Raw genomic sequence first — 24,808 nt, forward strand, 5'->3', positions numbered from 1 at the left:
TCAGAACCTAGAACTTTTAACCCATACTTTTGGCTGCAGTGCTCGTGTCACCCCCGTCCGCCATACTTTTGTCAACTTAACTACTGGTTGCCTTTCGGATATCATTTACCCAAGAAACCCTTAGGTAGGAAAGGTTCTCCCTGTCTATGCACATGGTGAGACCACTTTTCTAGGAACCTGTACTTTTTTTTTTTTCAGTTAAACATTATGTGTATGATCATTGATTGCCTTGTTTCTCTACTAGAGTATAAGCTTCATGTGGGCAGAAACTCTTTTTGTTTTGCTTATGATTATTTCCCTGTATCTAAGATAATGCTTGACACGCAGTGAGTACTCAATAATTATTTGTCAAGTGAAACTGGACAGCAGTTTTTTTTTATTTTTTCTTACACTTAGTAAGACCTGAAATAAGGTCGTTCCTGTTAGAATGGGAATGAATTTGAAAGAAATTTGGGATATAGAGTTGTAAGTATTTATAGATCAATTGGATGTGGGAGGAATAAAAGATGACTCTAAGGTTTGAGTAGTGATACCTTTAGTCTAGGTTGGGAGGAGGAGAAGCCAGTTTTGTGGAGGAGAGAAGATAAGTTCACTTTTGGGCTTAAGTGTGTTTGAGACATGCTCTTGGAGATATCTAGTAGTCAGTTGGAAATGTGGGTCTCCTGCTCAGGGGCTGAGAGCTAATAATAAAGATTTGAGACTTTTTCAAAAAATATTTATGGAATGCCTGCTATGTGCCGGCTACCATAGGTGCTGGGGATACAGCAATGAACAAAGCAGACAAAATTCTTGCTGTCATGGAGCTTATACTTTACTGGGGGAAGGCACAATAAGTAAGTAAAATTTATAGTATGTCAAATAGTGTCTGTAGAGAAAAATAGGAAGAGGGGGATAGGGAGTACAGTGGGAAGAAGGGTATTGTAATTTTAAATAGGGTGACTAGGGAAGGCCTCATTGAGAAGGTGATGTTTAAGCAGAGACCTGAAGGAGTGAGCCTTGTGCAAAGTGTTTTAAGAGGACTTTATGGGTGATCATTAGGACTTGGGCTTTTTACCCTTATTGAGATAGGAAACCAATGAAGGATTTTTTTAATAGAAGAATGACATGTTCTGACTTAAATTTACAAAAAATCACTTGACTACCTTGTTGAGAGGGAGAGTGAGCGAGCATGAGAGCGGTGTTAGCATCTTGGTAGTTAAGATTAGGCTTAAATCAGAGAGACCTGAGCTGGCATATTGACTGCACTCTTTTCTTGCTGTGTGATTTTTTTTTAAGCAAATTATTGAATCTCTTTAAGCCTCATTTTCGTAATTTATAAAATGGGATCATAATACCAACCACATAGGCTTGATGTAAGGATTAAATGAGGAAGTAACATTCAGAGTACTTAGCCCTTTGCCTGGCATGTGTTAATACTTGAAAATAAAGTTGAGTTCCTATTGTATGAAATGTTATAAATGATATAAAACGTCTCTGCCCTTAAAGAGTTTACCGACCAGATCGAGAGATAACAGATGAAAAAGATTTGAATAAAAATTCAAGATTAGTAAACTAGAAGAAATCACAGGGCAATGACTAATTAATGTCAAATGTATTATGTGGTCATTGATTAGTCCTTTCTCTGTAGGTTTGATTGGTAGAATGGAAAATGCCTTATTGATACTGAAAAATAAGATTTTTAGAAATTATTTTTTGAATAGGTAATTCATACACAAGTTCACAATTCTAAAGGTACAAGATGGTGTCTGGTAAAAAGTTGCCCTCCTACACTTGTCCTCGACAAGCTTCTTGCCAGATTCAACCTTATCTGTTTCTTGTCTAGGCATCTTGTGTATATACATCATGTGGGGTGGGGGGTGGGGTGTGTGTGTGAGTGCACGTTATTTTTTACAGTAATGTCAGTATTTTGTATATAATGTTCTATAATTTGGTTTTTTTATAATTTTTATTTTTTTTATTTTTTCCCCCAAAGCCCCAGTAGATAGTTGTATGTCATAGCTGCACATCCTTCCAGTTGCTGTATGTGGGACGCAGCCTCAGCATGGCCGGAGAAGCGGTGTGTTGGTGCGCGCCTGGGATCCGAACCCGGGCCGCCAGCAGCGGATCGTCCACACTTAACCGTTAAGCCACGGGGCCAGCCCTATAATTTAGTTTTTTGAAATAGCCTTATTGAGATATAATTCACACAATATACCTTGCTTTTTAAATATCTTCTTTTAAAATATTTTAAAGTCAAATGCATATAAAAATGGGTAAGGTTTGATATTACGTTAGTTCTTATTTGAGGCTTTAAAAGGTTTTTGTTCTGTTAACATAATTGTATCGAAGTGAAAAGTACGAAAAGAAATGACTTCATTTTCAGCTATTTTGTTTTTACTCCTCTATTTCCCTTTTTTTTTTTTTGAGGAAGATCAGCCCTGAGCTAACATCCATGCCAATCCTCCTCTTTTTGCTGAGGAAGACCAGCCCTGAGCTAACATCTATTGCCAATCCTCCTTTTTTTCCCTTTTTCTCCCCAAGGCCCCAGTTGATAGTTGTATGTCATAGTTGCACATCCTTAGTTGCTGTATGTGGGATGCCACCTCAGCACGACCAGACAAGCGGTGTGTCAGTATGCTCCTGGGATCTGAACCCAGGCCACCAGTAGCGGAGCGCACGCACTCAACCGCTAAGCCACAGGGCCGGCCCCTCTATTTCCCTTTTGAAATAATGTCCAAGTATATGAGCAGAACCCCTAATATAATAACTGAAGTAATACAACATTGTGTAAAAACTGTATGTGACATTCTCATTTGACCAGAGAGGCGACATGGAGGTGCCGAGAAGACTGCTAAATGAGCCAGAGACCTAAGGTTAGGGACTAGAGCCCATGGGGGCTGAAATATCCGTGACCAAAGGCAATGGCAAGGTCAGTGGTCAGCAGTGATGAATGCTATCCACGCTAAACAACCAATTAATCCAATCAGTCAGCTCCAAGTCTAGATCAGACTGTACCAGATCAGCATCCTGTGCAAAAACCATCACTGACTGTCCATTACTCTGTCATCTGGAAATTTTTGTAAACTTTTGCCTATATCTAGGTACAATTTTGGGAAGGAAGGAGAAGGGAGGAACAACTCTATTAGAAAGTTGAACTTTAGGGCCGGCCCCGTGGCGTAGTGGTTAAGTGCTTGTGCTCTGCTGCTGGCGGCCTGGGTTCGGCTCCTGGGCGTGCACTGATGCACCACTTTGTCAGGCCATGCTGTGGCAGTGTCCCATATAAAGTGGAGGAAGATAGGCACAGATGTTAGCCCAGGGCCAGTCTTCCTCAGCAAAAAGAGGAGGATTGGCATGGATGTTAGCTCAGGGCTAATCTTCCTCACAAAAAAAGAAAAAAAAGAAAGTTGAACTTTGAACTTTGAATTGCCTGAATATTGACCAGAAGATGTTGCTTAAACCAGAGGGAGGGGGGAAGGAATGGAGACTTCTGAGGAAGATTAGGAATTACAGGAAATAACGAAGCTGTACTGCTTTGTAAAGAAACAGCCGACACCCTCTAAACACACACACACACACACACACACACACACACACACACACACACCCCCACACCCACCCACCCACCCACCCAATGATATATTTAAAATGTTAGATGAGGGCCGGCCCCGTGGCTTAGCGGTTAAGTGCGCGCGCTCCGCTGCTGGCGTCCCGGGTTCGGCTCCCAGGCGAGCACCGACACACCGCTTCTCCGGCCATGCTGAGGCCGCGTCCCACATACAGCAACTAGAAGGATGTGCAACTATGACACACAACTATCTACCGGGGCTTTGGGGGAAAAATAAATAAATAAAATCTTTAAAAAAAAAAATAAATAAAATAAAATAAAATAAAATGTTAGATGATCTCTTAGTGCATAAGACTTATTTTCCTCTATACTTTTCAGAATTTTTAAACTGTTCTACAGTGAACTTGATACTTTTATAACAAACCAACAGAAGTTTTAAAGTGTAACTAAAATCAAAAGACTTATTCTCCAGGAAGCTGAAAGAAAATAAAGAAAAAATAAAGAAATAAAGTACCAACATGGGAAAGATTGAGATTCTGACTTAAGAAATAGACTTTAGGATCACTTAGAGTTTAGATTGCAGGTTAATACTATTCAAGGTATGGTCCACAGGCCAGTGCTGGTCCATGAACCAGCTGTTTGTTACTGGTTAGTGATGAGATAAGTAAAAACAATTGAGTAAGCTTTTAGAAACTTATAACAATTTGACATCACTGCTACGTCCAAGTGTATCACCATTTTTCTAGTGACTGGTTTTTATTGTTTTTTACAAAAGTATCAGTCCATGACCTGGTTGGAATATTGTAAAAAGTTGGCAGCTCTGTCAGCCTACCTATTTAAAAATATATTGATCTGTGAAATTCATAAATATAAGAAGAAAAGATTTTGTCTAATCTTGTCTAATCCTTCAGGCAGTGTCTAACACTTATAAAGTACTTACTAGCTGCCGAGCACTATTCTAAATGCTTTACAAATATTTGCTGGTTTAATCTTCATAACAACACTATGGTATAGGTATTGTTGCATTATCCCCATTTCATAGGAAACTGAGGCACAGAGAAGTTAAATTACTCACCCAAGATTACACAGCCATAAGTGGTATAGCTGGAATTTGAACCCAGGTAGTCTGACTTCAGAGGCCATGTTATGCTATGCAGCCACTCCATACTTTTAGTAGGTTTACTTACCATGTTTCTCAATAGAGGGTGCTGTTGGCTTGTTGAGTAAGACAGTTCTCCACACAGTATCCCTACCTGCCTGCCCCACTCACAGAATATTCCACCTGCCCAATCATTGTAGGACAAAAAGACTCCCCTCTCCTTTCCAAATGCTCCCTTGATTGAAAACCTTTTAGAGATGCCCAGCATATTCCCTTAAAAGTTGTAAAGTTCTTTCTTCTATAGGAATATGCTTTCTGACTTCTTCTACTGGTTGGTCTTAGATCTGTACTTCAAAACCAGTATTCTTTCAGGCCAAACATCTGCTTGTGTACTGGTCTGCATATAGGGTTTCTGGAGCCTTTTTTTTTTCCTGCTTGTTTTCCTTGGATCAGCATGTCATTATGCTTCTTAAAATAAGAACATAGAGCCCAGTAAGACTGTTACATCATTTAATATAGACTCTATTTTTCAGTTACCCATAAACTAGAATTACCTTGGTGGCAAATCATACTGTTAACCCTCTTTGCACTTGTAATCATCAAAAACCCTCAGGTCTTTGTCCTTTGAATTACTCTTGAGCCAGATCTTGCTCATCTGGTTTTTGAACAATTTAAATTGTTTTGAATATAAGCGTGGTACTTTATAGGTATACCTTATTCTTTCTAAATTGAATCTTCATTTTGGCTCATTGTTCTCCCTGAAGAGCCTCCCCCACCAGCTTAATTCTGTCAGTAATCTATCAATTCTTCCTCTTTCTATTGTCTGCAAAGTTGGTAAGCATACCTGTTATATCTTTAGTCAAATTACTGATTTAAAAATCTTCAACAGAACTCTGTGGCGTGCCATTAGATATTTTTTTCCATTTTGACATAGATCCTTAGTTAATTCGTTGTTGACATTAAGCTAGCCAACACATTACCTAATTCTACAGTGGTCAGACTTGTCTGCATGTATATAGTAGATTGCAATAAAGGATCTGGGAAAATAGATGGTAAGAATAATCTTCTTTTAGATAATTGGATTTTCTACTTAAAGATTCATTCTTTCCATATACTAGCTGATACAGTAATTTTTCAGGAAAAAAACCTTTTTTCCCTCAGAAATAGCTAACAATTTGTAATAATAAGTAGTTGCATGAATAGATCAGAATTTTACTAAAATAGGATATTTATTCTTCACCATCTGTTAGAAAAGTCCTCTTGCATATTGAATATTGTTAGGGGGCAGTGGACCATCTTTGAGGACCCAGAGGCTTGGTGGGATTAAGAGCAGTAGTTTGGGATTGAACTTTCTTTTCTTTTCCTTTCTTGGGAGAACTACCTCTCCTGCAACCCCCCTCCCACCAGCTCCCCCTAGGTTCATTCTGTTAACTAAGGAAAAGCTTTATTCTGTTTTCTCAGCTTGCTGAACTAAAGCAGGAATGTCTTGCTCGTGGTTTGGAGACCAAGGGAATAAAACAAGATCTCATCAACAGGCTCCAGGCATATCTTGAAGAGCATGGTGAGTGCTTTGTGGAGGCAAAGAGTGATGTGAGTGAGGGGATTAATTTTTAGGCTCTGCCATATGGAAGATTTCTTCTTTTCCGTTAGGTTGTTGGTGATGTACTGTAAGCTCCTAATTAACTATATCAAGAAAACTCTTGGTCATCCAAAATAGTGGTTATAATGGAAAGAAATACTCCCTCCCCCCTTTTTTTAAGATGTAATTTTATTTCAGGAAGTTGGTTAAAAGGAAGTATGATAAAACAGGTATCACTAGACTGAAAATTGGAAGGTTTGGATTCTAATTCCTCTTATGCCAGAAATTTACTAGGTAACTTTGGACAGTCACTGTTTACATGGCTAAGTGTTCTGATTTATGAAATGAGACAGGTGTCTCCACCCTTGAAATCCGTAAACCTAGGTAATCTCCTGTCCCTTCTAGCTCAGACATTCTCTAATTTTGCCTTTTTAAAAACAAAATGAAAACAACTTCTTTTGAGGCGTACTCTTGTTCAAGTTGTACAAGTCTCCTCTCTAATTTTTATTTGTTTATTCCCTTTTCTTCCCATTCCTTTCCCCCCAGCTCCCTCAGGCAGCCATTCTAATGTGATACATATTTTTTGTCTTTGTCCTTGTAAACCATGTAGTGTTGTTTGGTGTACAATATTTTTATATACTTGTCAATGAGGCCATATCCTTACTTTATTTCTTACTTTTTTCTCTAATGTTTTTTTAAAGATGTATTCATGTGGCCTGTGGCTGTGTGGTCATCTAGTTTATTGATTCCAATTTCTGCATACTGTTCTAAGATGCATGGAATCTACCACATTTTACTTAATTCACCCAGTGACAGGCACCTATTCTCCCTCCTGAATGATTTCTTTCATGTTCCTTTATCTTCCCATATGAGAGTCTTTCGGGGATATATACCCAGGAATGGGATTGCTAATTAATATCTAGTCATAAATGTATACTTAATATGACTAAGCATTGCCTAATTGTTTTCTAGAATTACTCTGTAACTTACACTCTCATCATCAGTGCATGAGGGTTCTTCTGTCTCCTCCACAAACCTAAACTTGGCGTTATGGTATCAAGTGGCCTAATTTTTGCTAATCTGTTGGTTGTTTCAGTTTGCATTCCTCTAATTATTAAAAAGTTTAAACACTTATGATGTCCATAGCTCTTTGGGTTTCTCCTTTGTCCATTTTTCTGTTGGAGTTCCGATAACCTGCTTGTTAGTTTGCAGGCATTTCTTATATATTCTAGTAACTATTCCCTTGTTGGTTTTAGACACAAATATCTTCTTTGTCATTTGTTTCTTCTATGGTATCCTTCCTTAGTTTTGAAAAATCTGCGATATTTTGCATATTACTTTTGCCTCTGGGTTTTTTTTTAGAAATCCTTACCCACCACTAAATCTTACAGATATTCTCCCACATTACTTTTTATTAATGTTATAGTTTGACCTCATCACATTTAGTTCTTCAGTCCAACTGGAATTCAACTTTGCATTAATGTTAGGTAGAGAATACACTTTTATCTTCTCCATGTGGAGCAAATTTTATGAACATCAGTTTTGCCTTCATGATTGAATTTTATTTTGGGAAAGCAAAATGATTATAATTTTAGCCTAAGTACGGTGATCAGGATGGTGGTGTAGCAGGGCTTGACCTGAATATTTTAATATTCTTTAGCTGAAGAGGAGGCAAATGAAGAAGATGTACTGGGAGATGAAACAGAGGTGAGTTGGAGAGAGTGAGGTTTGTCATTCGCCTGGCAATGTGCCGCTACCTTGGCCACATTACTTAACATCAGTCATTAGAGGGCTTAAATACTAATTCGTTAGAGGAGCATAGAGTGGGAATGAAAGTTCTGAAAGAAGGGTTCATTTTGGAGTTTTCATATTCTTGACGAATATTTACTCTTGATTTATGTTAACCATCTTGTTTCATTGGTTTTAGGAAGAAGAACCAAAGCCCATAGAACTGCCTGTCAAAGAGGAAGAACCCCCTGAAAAAACTGTTGATGTGTAACTATCCCTTTTTTATAATCTGAATACAGAGCAGACAGTTCTGGGTTTTTGGGGGTTTAATGTTTCACTCTGTTTACCTCTTATACATTCCCGTTGGCTTTGTCATTTCCCATTAGATCATACATTTTCAGAAGCGTCTACTTCATTCCAAGTACATGGTCCTAGTCAAGCAAAGTAGTTTGTCTCTGGGTTAGTAATAGATAATTAGGACCAGGAGACTTTTCAAGTACAGCCAAAGTTTAGTTCTCCTAGCCTTTGTTGTATCACCATAATAGATGAGTCTCGTTCTGCATAGAGAATCATACAGATCCTCTGCATGTAAGGAATTTTGTAAAGAAGGAGGGTGCAGAGCAAAGGATATGTCTCTCGGGTAACACTGTGTTCTCTATTCCTTTTTGATTGACAGTGGAGGAGGGGAGGACAAAGTACTAGAGTAGAAAGTGGATCTTTTATTATTTATTTATTTATTTATTTAATTAATTAATTTATTTATTTATTTTATTTTTGGTGAAGAGGATCAGCCCTGAGCTAACAGCTGATGCCAATCCTCCTCTTTTTTGCTGAGGAAGATTGGCCCTGAGCTAACATCCGTGCCCATCTTCCTCCACTTTATATGGGATGCTGCCACAGCATGGCTTGACAAGCGGTGCATCAGAGTCTGCCCGGGATCCGAACCTGTGAACCCCAGGCCACCGAAGCGGAGTGCACGCACTTAACAGCTGCACCACTGGGCTGGCCCTGAAAGTGGATCTTGATTTATTTAAACCATCCCACAAGGTTGATCATAAACATCTTTTATTTGGGGCTTTTTCCACAAATGTCTGGCTGTCTTATACTCCAGCACATTAAGAACAGATGAGTCCTTTTTAACATTTTTGTTCCTCATAGCTGTATTAATGCCCTTAATTATAAAAGACAATATGCGTACTGGTAAAAAGTTAAACAGTACAGACAGGAGTATATAAATTGAAAATTTAATACCCCTTGTCTCCACCCTCATCTGATTTCTCAGAGATTTTCAGTATACTTTATTGGAATATTTTATGTGGTGTGTGTGTTTATGTGTATATAGATACATACACTGCATATTGTTGGTTTCTTGATTTTTTCACATCTAGAGATCTTTCTGTATCATCATATAATAATGTCCTTATTTAAATGTTAATTATATACTACGCAGGGTTCTAAGTGTTTTACATGTATTCTCAATTTAATCCTCACATCAACCCTATGAAATAGGGATAATTATCCTAGTAAGTGATAGGTCTCTTTTTTTAGATTGTTATTATGGGAAATTGCATGTATATTCAAAAGTTATGAAAGTAGTATAATAGACCCCCATGTACCCATCACCCAGATTTAGTAGTTATCAACTTAGAACCTCATTCTTTCTAGTAGCTAATGGTACTTTATTCTATGGATGAACAATAATTTCACCAGTCTCCTGTTGATGAACATTTAGGTTATTCATAATAGCAAAAAATACAATGCTGCATGTCCTTATGCAACTATTTTTATACTTATGTAGGTATGTCCATAAGATAAATTCCTAGTAGTGGATTTACTACATTACAGGGAATGTGCATTTAATGTTTTATTAGATTTCGTCAAGTATAATTGCTTTCTAAAGCTTTTTTTAGTTGTCTTCCATCATAGGAGGTTTACGTGCTTTGAGAAAATGGCTTATGGGATAGCTTTAAAATAAAGATATTTTGGGGACTTCTGGGGCAAGAAGAAAGATCTGATAAATACAGGGGTAATTGGCTTGTGTGGGTTAAAAATAATGAAGTTTGAAAATTTGTAGAAGTTCATTATCCTTAGAATATATAAAATTTGTAATTCTCCTGTTTAGAGGGCTTTAATTTTATTAATGAATTTCTAAACAAGGAGATTGAAAGTATGTGGGGGTGATGATTCTGCTTTTTAGAGGGATAGTAGTAGTTAGACTCAAGTATGTACAGAAAGATTCTGGGTCCCTATAGTTTGGAGAATGTTTTGTATATGACTGTGGATAGGAGAGAAATTTCTCAGTGAAGAGAGGAAATTTCCCGTGAGTCCCAGAATGTGATATTTATTACTTGAGCTTAATTGTATTTGAGGGAGTTGGAACATAGCAGAAGGGAACTTCCTCTCTGGGCTTCCTTTTCTGCCATGAGGTGTACTACAATGATGGTGCTTCAAGATGGGAATGTGGAGGAAGTTATTAGCCTGGGGTTGGTGGAGAGGACAGCTTTCTTAATGGCATTGGACTTCAGGTAAAACATTAAACTTCATTGTCCCTTTCTGCTAGAACAAGACAGAGGGTTGAGGAGGGAAGGATGGCCCAAAAGTGGGGAGAATTCAGAAATGTCTTTAGAAGTCAGAATATTCAGTGCTAATTTAGGTCCCTTGAACGTTCAAAAGGGCATCCTCTTGCTTCCTCTTTGGCTTGAGGTTCTCCAAAAACATACCTCTGTTTCTGGTTGGATTTTTTTTTTTTAATTTTCTCCAGCCCAGGCAGTTCAATATTGTAAGACTTAGTTACGGTCAGCAGGGGGCACCCATTGCTTATCTGTCAGTCCATGGACCTCCAACAAAAGGATGGAGGAGAGAGTAAGTTCCTGTTCCAGAATTGCTTCCTCTGAAAATGCCATTAAACCATTACTGCCTTTCAGGGCATCAAATGGGAAAAGTGTCCAGGATATTGGAACAAAAGCTGCCCATGTCTCTAAATGAGGGACCTTAATGAGACTGGTTATGACCCACAGTTTTATGAGAGCTGTTTGGTGGAAGGTTAATGCCCTTCCATTTATCCTGGGTACTTCCGAATTTGTCTCCCGCCCCTATGGTCCCCCCTCTTTTGTTTTCTCTTAAACCTTTTGACTAGTAACTTACCGTGTTTTCCTAATTCAAACTTCCCTTAGCCTTTTTTCTTCTGATTCCCTTTGGGATTTTTATTTGTCCCACTTTGACTATTACAGCTGGAGCTACAGTCCCTGTGGGAGAAATAAGAGATTTATAAAAGAAGGAAACCAGAGCTTGTAGAGCACTCATTAATTGTTGTTGTGGTGAAAGTTGAGAGCTGGTATTTAAATGAGGGTTGGAGGAATAGTCGTTAGTCCAGAAATAAAGTTCCTAAAAGTAAATGAAATGGTTTCCGATGTCGTTTGACTATTTCCCTTCAGCCCCAATGTATTTAACCAGACCTCTTTCCCGATTACTTTCTTATACTTGAGCAAAGTAGATTAGTCTGTTATTTGAACTCTGATCAGTAGATGATAGTTCAGGGAACTGAAGTTCTAATGGGCTTCATGTGTTTTTGGACTAAGGCGGAGTGGAGAGATTTGGGATAGGACATGATGCAGATGAATTTGTATAGAATTCTAAGGTTTCAGTTGAGAGTGTTAGTTTTCTGATTTTTAAAGTCTTTCTTGGGCCGGCCCCGTGGCTTAGCGGTTAAGTGCGCGCGCTCCACTGCTGGTGGCCCGGGTTCGGATCCTGGGTGCGCACCAACGCACCACTTGTCCAGCCATGCTGAGGCCGCGTCCCACGTACAGCAACTGGAAGGATGTGCAACTATGACATACAACTATCTACTGGGGCTTTGGGGGATAAATAAATAAATAAATTATAAAATCTTTCTTTTCCAGGGCAGCAGAGAAGAAAGTGGTAAAAATTACATCTGAAATACCACAGACTGAGGTAGGTATTCTGCTCCCTAGTAGAAGAGCAGTCTCTCTATATATCTTTCTGTTTCTTACCCTTTATTCTATCTGTATCATCACTTTAAAAAATTTACTCATGGGCAGAAAATTAGTATTGACAGATTTTGGTATTGACACATTTTTCCACCAGCTACATTTGGGAAAATATTTGGGCTGACATATTCACCTTTGAAGAAGCCCAAGTCTTTTTTGTATAAAGTCTTATTCTTAGTGGTAACTCTCTAAGATGTTTACAAACTAAGATTAGAGTTTGGGAGGATTGTACCTTGGAAGAGATGAAAAGTAACAGGGAAAAGATGTCACTCTCAAGTTACTGCTTGCTAGCTGGTGAGATTAAAATTTCTCTGGATTCTGTTTCATGGTCTCAGAAACTAGATTCTAGTTGAGATCTGTGTTCTTTTCAAGTAGAGATGGTATAGGACAACACAGCCTCATTTCTGACTGAAAGAGTACCACTAGTGTTAGAACCAAGCTGTTCCTTTGATCCCTTTTCAAAGGTCAACCAAACACAGCTTTTGTCTTCTTGGCTTCGTGCTGAATGTGGGTTTTATTTTATTCCTTCCCTTTTGTTTTTGAGGACATGAATGTAATAGTAGTCTTTTTGTGTTTGCTTTCTGGAAATGGTTGTTGAGTTAAACCCTAGGATGGATACAACCTGATGTCCTCTAGGATTGTCAGTATTCTCAATTTAGACCTTAAAAAATTACTCCTGATGTTCTAAAGATACACATCTCTAAACAGCTTTTCTCTTAAAAGAAGGAAACCAGAAATTAAATTTTTCTCTTCCCCCTTTTTTGTCTATTATCACTTAGAGAATGCAGAAGAGAGCTGAACGATTCAATGTACCTGTGAGCCTGGAGAGTAAGAAAGCTGCCCGGGCAGCTAGGTGAGTGTCCCCAGCCTTTTAGACCTGAGATAGTGATAGTATGAGGGTATGGGGGGTGTGATCGTGGGTTTTAACTATAATTGTTGATTTTAAGTAGAATAGAGGCCTTGCTGAAAAGAAACACTCCTTTGGCTCTATTCAGAACATCCCTGCTGATTTAGATGTTATAGCTATAGATTGGGTTTTATCAAGCAAGGTTTTTGTAATAGGTAAAAGTCAGGAATTAACTGCTACTCCCAATTCTGATAAAGCTTCCTTTTAGCTTATTCTCTGGACTCTTGGTGAGAAAAAGAGTAAACTGAACCTCTTTCATGGAGTTGTTAGAATTAGCTAATGATTGCAAGGCCTGAGATCACAAGCAAGAAGTGCCATATATACACTTGACATGGAGACAGACAAGCAGGGGTGTGAACAGCTTCCTAAAATTTAGGTTGTTTTTCTTTCTACAGATTTGGGATTTCTTCAGTTCCATCAAAAGGTAAGAATACAGAGACTCTTCTAAGAAAGTTATCTTTATATTCTTTCTTTTGTGTCACAGCAGATTTCATTTCTCCAAATGAAGATAAACTTGTTACTCTAGAAGCTTTTAAGAGGTTATAACATTCACTTCTTTGCTTTGGGTAAAATGATACTTAAGCCATCCTGGGCAATTTAGAGAAGGTACTGAAGTTAATGAGAGAATGGGAGGAAGTGCCAACATTTGTTTTCTGTTTCTTGGACATCTTCAGAGAAGTTTCTGGTACCTAGCTTACTTATTCTGGTGTCTCAAATTAGCATGGTGTCTCAAATTAGCATGTAATTATTGTGTACCTGTCCAGTGTTATACTGCCTAGTGTGAGTGGTAAAAGAAAAGAGTATCTTTTACCTCAGCAATCTTACTTCTAGGAATTTACAAGGAAATAATCTTGGATATGCTTAAATATTTAGCCACAACGATTATCACAGCATATTTATAATGATCAGTAACTGGAAACAATATAGTATACAGTAGAGAATTGGTTAAATAAATCTGTACCGTAGTATAGTAGAAGACCATGCAGATGTTAAAAATGATGTTGAAGAATATTGGTGAGAAAGATATTAAGTGAAAAAAGCAAGTTATAAAATCATCATTATTATTATTTTTTTAAAGTTTTATTTATTCCCCCAAAGCCCCAGTAGATAGTTGTATGTCACAGCTGCACGTCCTTCTAGTTGCTGTATGTGGGACGCGGCCTCAGCATGGCCGGAGAAGCGGTGCGTCGGTGCGCGCCCGGGATGTGAACCCGGGTCACCAGCAGCAGAGCGCGCGCACTTAACCGCTAAGCCACGGGGCCGGCCCGCAAGTTATAAAATTATATTAGCAGTACGTTCCCATTTTAGTAATAAAAATGCATATATGGATGGGGAAAAAAGATTAGAAAGATATATACTAAATTGTTAACACTCTTTATCTCTGGAATTTTGAGTGACTTCTTTTTGCTTATCTGTGTTTTTAAAATTTCTACAATGATGGGCCGGCCCCGTGACTTAGCGGTTAAGTGCGTGCGCTCCGCTACTGGCGGCCCGGGTTCGGATCCCGGGCGCGCACCAACGCACCGCTTCTCTGGCCATGCTGAGGCCTCGTCCCACATACAGCAACTAGAAGGATGTGCAACTATGACATACAACTATCTACTGGGGCTTTGGGGGAAAAAAATAAAATAAATTTAAAAAAATTAAAAAAAAATTTCTACAATGAATACATATTTTGTAATAAATTAGGGAAAAAGGTTATTATTTTTAAAAAGAACGTAGATATTCCATGTTGTCAGAGACTTAAAATTTGAATGTAGTCTCCTAATCCAATCTAGTCTTCCTAGTGACCTGTCAGGAGTTTCAAGTGTGTTAAGAAAATGTCCCCCAGGGCTGGCCCTGTGGTGCAAGCGGTTAAGTGCGCGCGCTCCACTGCTGTGGCCCAGGGTTCGCCGGTTCAGATCCTGGGCGTGCACCGACGCACCGCTTGTCAAGCCATGCTGTGGCGGCGTCCCATATAAGGTGGAGGAAGATGGGCATGGATGTTAGCCCAGGGCCGATCTTCCTCAAAAAATAAATAAATAAATAAAATGTCCTCCAAAGATCTTGTAGTGTTTTGCTGTGCTTTTTTTTTTTTTTTTTTTTGGTGAGGAAGATCAGCCCTGAGCTAACATCCGTGCCAATCCTCCTCTTTTTGCTTAGGAAGACTGGCCCTGAGCTAACATCCGTGCCCATCTTCCTCTACTTTACATGGGACGCCACCACAGCATGGCCTGAGAAGTGGTGCGTTGGTGTGTGCCCGGGATCCGAACCCAGGTCGCCAGCAGCAGAGCATGTGCACTTAACTACTATGCCACGGGGCCGGCCCCTGCTGTGCTTTTTAAAAGAGCAGCAGAATTCTGGCCACTAATACTACATGTTTTAGAAACAAGATATTTTCTGACTTTTACTTACATTAAGAGAGAGGTAATAGGATTGGTGATAATACAGCAAAAATTGTTAAAGACATTAGATGGTGCTCTTTGAGGAAAGACAGAAGTTAAAATTAATACTTAGTCTGAAAAGGAAACCTGATCAATAAAATAATGTATAGGTAACATTTGCCGTATTATTCATATAATTCTAACATCCTAGAACTACAGAGTAGCTCTTGAATGATGGAATTTGACAACATTTAAAAGGAAGTAGTCATTCCTCAGTTTCCTGGGGGGTTGGTTCCAGGAACCCCCAGGAATACTAATATTCCTGGATGCTTAAGTCCCTTATGTAAAATGGCATAGTCTGTACAGTGAATACATTTGGCCCTCCACGGCCCTCCATATCTGTGAGTAGGAGACCCTCTGATATGGAGGGCTGACTGTGTTGTTATATGAATGAGAACATGAAACACCTAACAGTTCCTAGCACATAGGTTGTGGTAAAAGTTGAATCCATACCTGTATGTTTACAGTGGAGAGTTAGGGAACCAATTACAAGATTGAGATTGCTTAAGATAAAATTCTGAGAAGTTTTAAGTAAATAATTATCGACTAGATTAGAGTTGGAAACTACAGGCCAATTTACTACTTGCTGCTTAGGTAATTTCAGGACAGAACATTGGCTTTAAGAGGGCATAATTTTAACTCATTTTGATACTAGCTCTGCTCTTTTGTCCAGATATGATATCTTTCTTTCTCTTTTGTTTTAACAGCTTTATTGAGATATAATTCATATACCATACAATTCATCCATTCAAAGTATAAAATTCAATGTTTTTTAAAGATTTTATTTATTTATTTTTTTCCCCCAAAGCCCCAGTAGATAGTTGTATGTCATAGCTGCACATCTTCTAGTTGCTGTATGTGGGACTCGGCCTCAGGATGGCCGAAGAAGTGGTGCCTCGGTGCACGCCTGGGATCTGAACCCGGGCCACCAGCATCAGAGTGTGCACACTTAACCGCCAAGCCACGGGGCCGGCCCTCAGTGTTTTTTAAATATATTCACAGGGTTGTGCAACCGTCATCACAGTCTAAATTTAGGACATATTCATTACCCCAAAAAGAAACCTTGTACCCATTAGCAGTTATTTTCCATTCCCTCCCTCCAGCCCCCCCAAGCAGCCACTAATTTTTTTCTATATGTATAAATTTGCTTTCATATAAATGGAATAATACAATTCGTGATCTTTTGTGACTGACTTCTTCCACTTAGCGTAATGTATTCAGGGTTTATCCGTGTTGTTATTGGTACTTCATTTCTTTTTATTGTTGGATAATATAATATTCCATTTTATGGATATACCACATGTTATCTGTCTCTTTGTCAGTTGATGGACATTTGAGTTTTTTTCACTCTTGGCTGCTATGGATAATGCTACTGTGAACATTCCTATACAAGTTTTTGGGTGGATGTATGTTTTCATTTCTCTTGGGTATATACCTAGGAGTGGAGTGGAATTGCTATGGTAATTATGTGATCACCATTATATGGTAACTCAGTGTTTAACTTTTTTCTTTTTCTTTTTGTTTTTTTTGAGGGTATTACTTAACAGATTTAAAAGGCACAGCTAAAATATACCAAAGACAGCTGTAAAATAATGTACTCTTGAAGTCTTGTTAAAAGGAAGAAGCCTTTATTATGTGTTTAACTTTTTGAGGAACTGCCAAACTATTTTCCAAAGTGGCTCCACCATTTTATGTTCCCATCAGTGAGTGCAGACATGATCTCTAGATGCAGTCTCTGCTTTTTCTTTCTCATCATTGGATAAAGGACATTTCTCCTATATACTATTTCTGTGCTGTCTAATTTGATTTGAAGACTGTCAGCTTCCTTTATGACTTTTAAAAATAGTAAATAAAACTTTTTTATTTGCTTCTTTAGGCCTGTCATCTGACACCAAACCTATGGTAAGAAATGTTTTTTTATATCTTGAGAGCCAAATCTTAACTCTGGACGGTTAGTTTTAAAGTTAGAGACTCCTCCTTCTCCCCAGATCAGAGGAGACTCTGAGATCATATGAGTCTGGTCACTGTTTGTTTTCAGTACAGTGTATTTTGTCCTAAATAAAAAGAATTGTTTGGGGTACTGAGAGATCAGGAAAATTGCCACATCTTCAAAGAAACTATAGACATCTTCCTTCCTACTACTACTCTTGAAAAAATGAATAGATTTTGTTAGCTAGAGGGCAATCCATGTAACTCTTTGTTTTATGGTACTCGAGTTTTAGGCCTTGACCACTGGCTTTGGATAATGTTTAATTCTTAATTACCACAAAAGAATTTGTGGAAGCGACTTATGAGTTCTATTTGTAGATACTGGTCTTTTTCAAGACCTTTTAAATATAATATCAGAGAATAAAGACTAGTAGAATAAGATATAAGAATAAGTAATAAGATTGGGCCGGCCCCATGGCTTAGCGGTTAAGTGAGTGCTCTCTGCTGCTGGTGGCCTGGGTTCGGATCCCGGGCGCGCACCGACGCGCTGCTTCTCTGGCCGTGCTGAGACCGCGTCCCACATACAGCAACTAGAAGGACATGCAGCTATGACATACAACTATCTACTGGAGCTTTGGGGGAAAAAATAAATAAATAAATGAAATTATAAAGAATAAGTAATAAGAATAAGGATAAGTAATAAGAATATTACTACCTATTTTTTTTTAATATTTTTTTGATTTTATTTATTTATTTTTTTCCCCCAAAGCCCCAGTAGATAGTTGTATGTCACAGCTGCACATCCTTCTAGTCGCTGTATGTGGGACGCGGCCTCAGCATGGCCGGAGAAGCGGCGCGCCAGTGCACGCCCGGGATCCGAACCCGGGCCGCCAGCAGCGGAGCGCGTGCACTTAACCGCTAAGCCAAGGGGCCGGCCCTACTACCTATTAAATATAATATCAGAGAATAAAGACTAGTAGAGTAAGACGCTTTCTGGACCATTGTGACTAGTCGGCATGTTTAGAAAATGGAGACAAATGTAGTGAAATATGTTCAGCTTTATGACATCCTGCTCTTGTGGTTACCGTTCAGTATTGTAAGGGAAAGTGAAATGTTAGTAGTAGTAGTAGTAATAATGAAAATGTCCCAAATATTCTTATAATAATAAGTGTTATATATCAAGACTTCTGAGAAGAAGGAAGGGAGAAAATTAAGTTGGGTACTCGTGGTAGATGTGTCTTCTGAAGAAAGGAGAGCCGCAGTGATAGTTTCGCTTTGGTAGGAGATAGAGTTAAGAACCACTTACAGAGACTATATATAGGAATTAATGATTTTGAGCTGTGAATGATGGATGTGTTTGGAGGTGATGATTTAGACATTTGTTTGCTTTTTCAATGTTTGGCCCACTTTGATCTTAAACCCTCTTTAGGCTCTTGCCACCTTTGATGAATGAAGGAGGCAGGGCTGAATCTTGCACTGCATTCCAGAAGGAGCCTTTTAATAATTAGTGGCATGAATGGGTGCTGCTTAGTTTCCTAATTTGGCACATAGGGTATCTTTGATGTTGATGTTGTAGGCTTATTTGAACTCTTAGCTTTGGTCCATAGTTTCTGTCTCGACTGTATGTTCTATTTTGATTTTTTTTTTAATATGGGTTTTTTTTCCCCCCTGTGTTTTTATAGGTTAACCTGGATAAGCTAAAGGAAAGAGCTCAAAGATTTGGTTTGAATGTCTCTTCAATCTCCAGAAAGGTAAGGTACTGTTTTTGTAACATTAGAGTAGCTTGGGGCCTACATAGGCTGGAAATGACTGTCCTGAGTATATAGCTGGCTACTCAGCACTTCATTTCACACAATCCTTTGACTATCACCCCCTCTCACTGACTACTGATTACATTATAGGAATTGTTTCACAAAGCTAATTGTTTTTTTCCACAGATTGTTTTCATAGTTTCCACCCAGGCTGTTAGAGCATGATCTATATTTCTCTTGATTAAGATGTTGAATTCAGTGATGTTAAAACTTATTACATCTGCTTTAACTTCCGATATAGGCATAATGGAAGTTAAATAATCTGGAGAAGACAATCCTGTCTTTAGGTCAAAGGTACTTAGAAACAAAATTTGGAAGAACAAAAGTGAGAAAATTTTTTCATTCTTTCTGCCTCTCTGCTAACTTATACTGTTTAGTTTATTAAGCAAGATGACTTTGTTGACACTGTGCTATGTGGGCTGATCAGTTCTGCGGGGCATTGTTATGTTTGGAGTTTTGCTAGGCACATTGGAGAAAATGCTAAGGACCCTCTTGTTTGCCTAGAACAGATAGTTTCTGAATCTTTGTTCTCTGAGAATGAGAACATATTTTTTGGTTGTTGAAGTGGTGGCAGGGTTAAGGAAGACTATTTCAAACCAGAAAAACACATCATTTAAAAAAAATCATTATTTCCCACTTGAGTGTAGCTCTCTAGAAATCCATTGTAAAAAACTGAATTGACAGTGGTTATATTTCTCCTCAGGGAAAAAACTCAGCAATAAAAAGTAACCACTTGTTGTGACCCTATGGGACTCAAAGCCTTGCACACAACCGTGCTCCATCTTCTTTCCTTTCAGGTTACATTTTTGATGTTTACCAGAAATATAACATCAGGTCTGTGTCCCAGCTTGATGCTAAGACCATAGGTGTTCAGTAGGAGTATTTCCTGGTTTATGTGAAATTTAAGAAAAATTGAGGGTTGAGAGGTAGGCAAAGTATGTGATTCTTAAACCGTATGCCACTTAATTGGGAAGAATTATTATAAGCCAAAAGTCATTTATGTTTTGCTAGATGGCCAAGGGGAAGGGTGCCTTGGATCTGGCCCTGGTTCTCATCTGTCTCCGTCTTTTGTATATGAGGGCTAGGTGTCTAAGGATGTTAGCAATAACTTCACTCCTCTAGGGAATTGTATGTGTTTGTGTGTTCCATCAAAAATTAAATGTGTTCGTGTGTTCCATCAAAATTAACAAAATTGAACACAATATCTCTTCCTACTTAGCTCATAGGGACACATTCCTGAGAAGAATTTGTCCCTCACTGTATACCGTCCACCTGAGTTATTTTGAGAGCATTTCATTACAGGGATATCAGCCTTTTCTCTTCCCTTCTCTAGAATCTTTCTCCATATTTCACTTGTTTTCATTTTTAGTCCACAGGAGGCTGAGTAAAACACAAAGAGATACATTTATTAACTTGGTGACTTTGAGCAAATTGTTTTTACTAAACTTCTTTGGTTCCCATCTGTAAAACCTAACACTTTGTTTGTGAAGAGTAAATAATTGTATATTTGAAATTACCTAACATAGTGACACTTTGACCCTCAATAAATGTTAGTTTTCTTCCTTCTTTATAGTTCTGTTGGCTAGCTGGCTTTATGACTTTGAGTCAGTTAACTTCTGTGTTTTAGTTGATCATTGATAAGATTTCAGTCCACATTTTAAATCGCTGAAGAGTCGTAATCAGATAGTGGTAATTTGCAGAACTCTGACTATATGAGCTCTGTTCTCTAATAACATTCATTGTCACACATAGGTTTTAGAGTACTGCTTCTCAAATTCTGTGGCAAAGAACTGGTTTGTAAAAATTTCCAATTCATTGCAAAGTGGTACTTTCGCAAAATACAATAAAAATGTCAAATCAGTGTTAAATTACTCTGCAAGTTTCTAAACACTCAGTTTCTGGATTTACTGCAGACTGGTAATGAACAGTTTGGGGATGAGCACTAAGAGGCAGACTACATTTTGAGTAGCACTGTACTAGAGTATGTATGATTTCTTCCAGGGATCACTTTGCTTGGAGGGTTGTGACTTTTTGAGATGTCCTCTTTGAGTATAGGTTCCATTTACGTTGATCATAAATCCTGCTTTTCAGAATCATCCTAATTTCAACAGTTTGCTCTAATTTGCCCCATAAACCATTAGAGTGTCACAGAAATGCTGACATTTTGCTGTCTAGACCACCACTGTCCAATAGAACTTTCTATGATGATGGAAATATTCTATAGAATATTATTCTATTGAATAATATGTATTATCTAATACAGTAGTCAAAAGCCACATGTGGGGCCAGCCCAGTGGCGTAGCGGTTAAGTGCGCACGCTCTGCTTTGGCGGCCCGAGGGTTCGCAGGTTCGGATCCCAGGCGCGCACCAATGCACCACTTGTCAAGCCATGCTGTGGCGGCGTCCCATATAAAGTGGAGGAAGATGGGTACAGATGTTAGCCCAGGGCCAAGCTTCCTCGGCAAAAAGTGGAGGATTGGCATTGGATGTTAGCTCAGGGCTAATCTTACACACACACACACACACACGCCACATGTGGTTATTTGATCACTTGAAGTGTAGCTGTGTGACTGAGGAACTGAATTTTTAATTAATTTAAATTTAATAACAACAATAAACAAACACATAGGGACAGAGATTGGATTGGTGGTTACCAGAGGGGAAGAGGGGAGGGAGGAGGGTGAAAGGGATAATTCGGTACATGTGTGTGGTGATGGGTTGTAATTAGTATTTTGGTGGTGAACATGATGTAATCTATGCAGAAATAGAAGTACAATGATGTACACCTGAAATTTTTACAATGTTATAAACCAATGTTACTGCAATAAACAAAAAATTAAAAAAAAAAAAGTAAAAAAAAAAAAATTTAAATAGCCACATATGTATTGGACAACTCAAGTCTAGCTTATATCTCCCACAGTTGAAAGTAGCATAGAAATCAGACTGTGTATTTGGATTACTGTTTCTGTAGCCCAGAATTTTTTAGTACTTATAGAATTAAGCAGTTTCGGAGTGAATCTGTGGAAGGAGAGAAATTTGAGAAAAGAGAGTAAGAGATAAGAAAAGGAAGTATTCTTTTTTTCTTTTTCTTTTTTTTTTTTTTTGGCTGAGGAAGATTTGCCCTGAGCTAAGATTTGCCCTGTGGTGGGTCACCACCACAGCATAGCCACCGCCGAGTGGTGTAGGTGGGAACTGAACCCGTGCCACCGAAACGGAGTGCACCAAACTTAACCACCAAGCCACAGGGGTGGCCCCTTTTTTTCTCAAGTAACTTTTTTTTTTAGAACTTGGTGCTCTGGACCCAAATCCTGAAATTATGCTGCTATGTTCTCCGTAAGAGTGGCCTAGTTCAGAGTCTTGTGTTTAACTGTTCTCTATCACCAGAGATGATTTGCTACCTAGTATTTGGTTGGCCAACGTTAGTGGCGTGATTAAGTTTGTATTTATGGAACAGCCAGATCAGCACACTTCCCTTCCCCTCATCCTGTGGTGCTGGGTTCCAGTATAGCCTCCTTCTATATAATTTGGTCACCTGTCTTTAAGTTTTACAATTCTCTAGGCACAGATCTCATTCAGTTACATATGGTGCAAATAGTGGAGGTTAGTAGGTGTTGTGGAGATACCTCTTCTTTATCCTAGTATCCTAAAAAGGGCAATGAGAAACCCACCTCCTGTCACCTCCATCGTACAGGGTTTGTGTTTGCTTGATCCAGCTTAAGGCCCTGATTGCTTGCTGATTTCTCTTCAGTAGATTCTGCTGCAGCCCAGTGTATATGATAAAGAGAGAAAGTGTGTGAGAGGAAGTGAGCCACGGATCAATAGTGTTTATGACTAATTTTTTTAACTGTCACAATCAGATCATCTCCTCTTCATATTTTAGATTTATGGCTTGAGTATATTACGAATTTGAGGATACCAAATCTCTGCTATTCTTCCTAGGCTGACTTTTGCACGACTGCTCATATATTTTAGTTTTGAGCTCGGCTAGTGTACTGTACACATTAGGCAGTATACAGAAACTTAAAGAAATCTGGCTTCCCTCCCCCCTTAATCATCTTCCCCCTTTCCCCCTGCCCAAGAAAGGCTTGTCCGTTCATGTTTCCAGCTCAAGTCTTAGTGAATAGAATCCTGTTGGTTTAGGATAATGGGAAGTGACAGGGCAAAGAATGGCACTGGCATTTATAGACATTTTTTACACAAGAGGCTGTAAATTGTCCCCTCCAACTCTTTGGACTTTATGAGGATAGAATGGCATGCCTTTTCTCATATAAGCCTCATGGTGACTATGGGCTGAGAAACCTCCCACCCCCTCAAACAAAACAAAACCCAGATAAATAACCTATGCCTGGTTGGTTCTGATTGATCACCAGCTCGGTTTTCAGTCTTGTGTTTGACTGGTTGTTTTTTTCTCTGTCAGTTAGTTTTCCATGCCTCCCAAGAGAAGTAGTGTTTGGGTCAGTCCTGTTGGTAAAGACAGGACTTGGCTTGGAACATAGGAAACTGATGTCTGAAAGGAATGAGAGGTGGATAGAAGGACTAGATGGGAAGCCAGCTCAGTTAATATGTGATAGCTGTAGGACATTAGTTTTGGTAAAAAACTAAGTCTGGGCTTAGAGTTGTAGTGTTAACTAATGTAGTTTATTTGAGTGGATTTCCCCCCCCGCCAAACATTGGCACATTGGGGAAAGTGAAACTTGATACTTTAGGAAATTACAGAAAATACAGCTAGGTTAAGTAAGAAAAAAGAAAAAAAAAAACCCAGGCACTAAGCAGAAAACTAGGTGTGGTTTATACTCTTCTCCCTCCCCGAGAATGTGAGGGGCATGTGTTAGTGCTTCTTGAATCTTGATTAGTAGTAGAAAATACAGGCTTTTGTATCCCTGTTGACCTTAGTACATCTTCCTTACTTCTCTACTAGAATATCACTGGGTTTTCCCTACCTGTAGCTTTTCGTATAAGTAACTGTCCTAATGAGTTATCTTAAGGCCTATAATCCCTGAAGGCTACTTTTCCCAGGTTCTTAATTTTTGCCAGTTTTCTTCCCTGATGATTCTCTGTTATAGTGTCAGATTATGAAAAGGTTGAAAACAGAGCCAGCCCTGATGGCTTAGTAGTTAAAAGTTCGGCACTCTCCACTTTGGTGGCCCAGGTTCGGTTCCTGGGGTTCCTGAGCACGCAACCACACCACTTGCCTGTTGGTAGCCATCCTGTGGTGGCGGCTCACATAGAAGAAGTAGAAGGACTTACAACTGGAGTATACAACTATGTACTGGGGCTTTGGGGAGGAAAAAAAAACAGAGAGAGGAAGATTGGCAGCAGATATTAGCTCAGGGCAAATCTTTCCCAGCAAAAAAAAAAAAAAGAAAGATTGAAAACAAACTAAATATTCCTCCGCTGACCATCTTCTTGTTGTTGAGGCTGGTAGCTAGAAGATTCTTGGGTGGCTGCAGTGATTAGTTTCATAAGCCTTTCGTATAATTGTAAATTTTTGCTCACCATCGATTAGGCATCAACCACTTCAGAATGAGAGAGATATCGGACTTGCCTTGTTTTTGAGGAGCTTGTCAATGAAATGTGTTCAGATATCAAAAAGGAAACTGGGACAAAAAGTCAGTTCCAAGCACAGCAGGGCACCAGTGTCTCCTAGCATACAGATTTCATTGTGGCTAACTGATGGCAGGCTGGTCTCCATTCAGTCCGTTCTGGAAGGCCTATTTGATTCTATCTAGATTCCCTTCCACCATCTGAAATAAATGAAGAAATATTTGTTTGTTCCTTTCC

General features: G+C 38.9%; 1 protein-coding gene across 1 annotated transcript in view; it reads left to right on the plus strand.

Moving 5' to 3' along the window:
* The window catches only part of SARNP (SAP domain containing ribonucleoprotein), a 44,753-nt gene that overhangs the window by 3,356 nt on the left and 16,589 nt on the right, over nucleotides 1–24,808 (plus strand). Inside the window, exons 2-9 of the mRNA XM_004429210.3 lie at nucleotides 6,105–6,204; nucleotides 7,883–7,929; nucleotides 8,150–8,217; nucleotides 11,850–11,901; nucleotides 12,737–12,810; nucleotides 13,260–13,288; nucleotides 17,164–17,189; nucleotides 18,899–18,967. Coding sequence (XP_004429267.1) covers nucleotides 6,105–6,204; nucleotides 7,883–7,929; nucleotides 8,150–8,217; nucleotides 11,850–11,901; nucleotides 12,737–12,810; nucleotides 13,260–13,288; nucleotides 17,164–17,189; nucleotides 18,899–18,967 — 465 coding nt within the window. The remainder of the gene's footprint in view (nucleotides 1–6,104; nucleotides 6,205–7,882; nucleotides 7,930–8,149; nucleotides 8,218–11,849; nucleotides 11,902–12,736; nucleotides 12,811–13,259; nucleotides 13,289–17,163; nucleotides 17,190–18,898; nucleotides 18,968–24,808) is intronic.

Source organism: Ceratotherium simum, chromosome 17 (genome assembly GCF_057802395.1).
Source record: "Ceratotherium simum simum isolate JZ-2026a chromosome 17, ASM5780239v1, whole genome shotgun sequence".
Taxonomy (NCBI): Eukaryota; Metazoa; Chordata; class Mammalia; order Perissodactyla; family Rhinocerotidae; genus Ceratotherium; species Ceratotherium simum.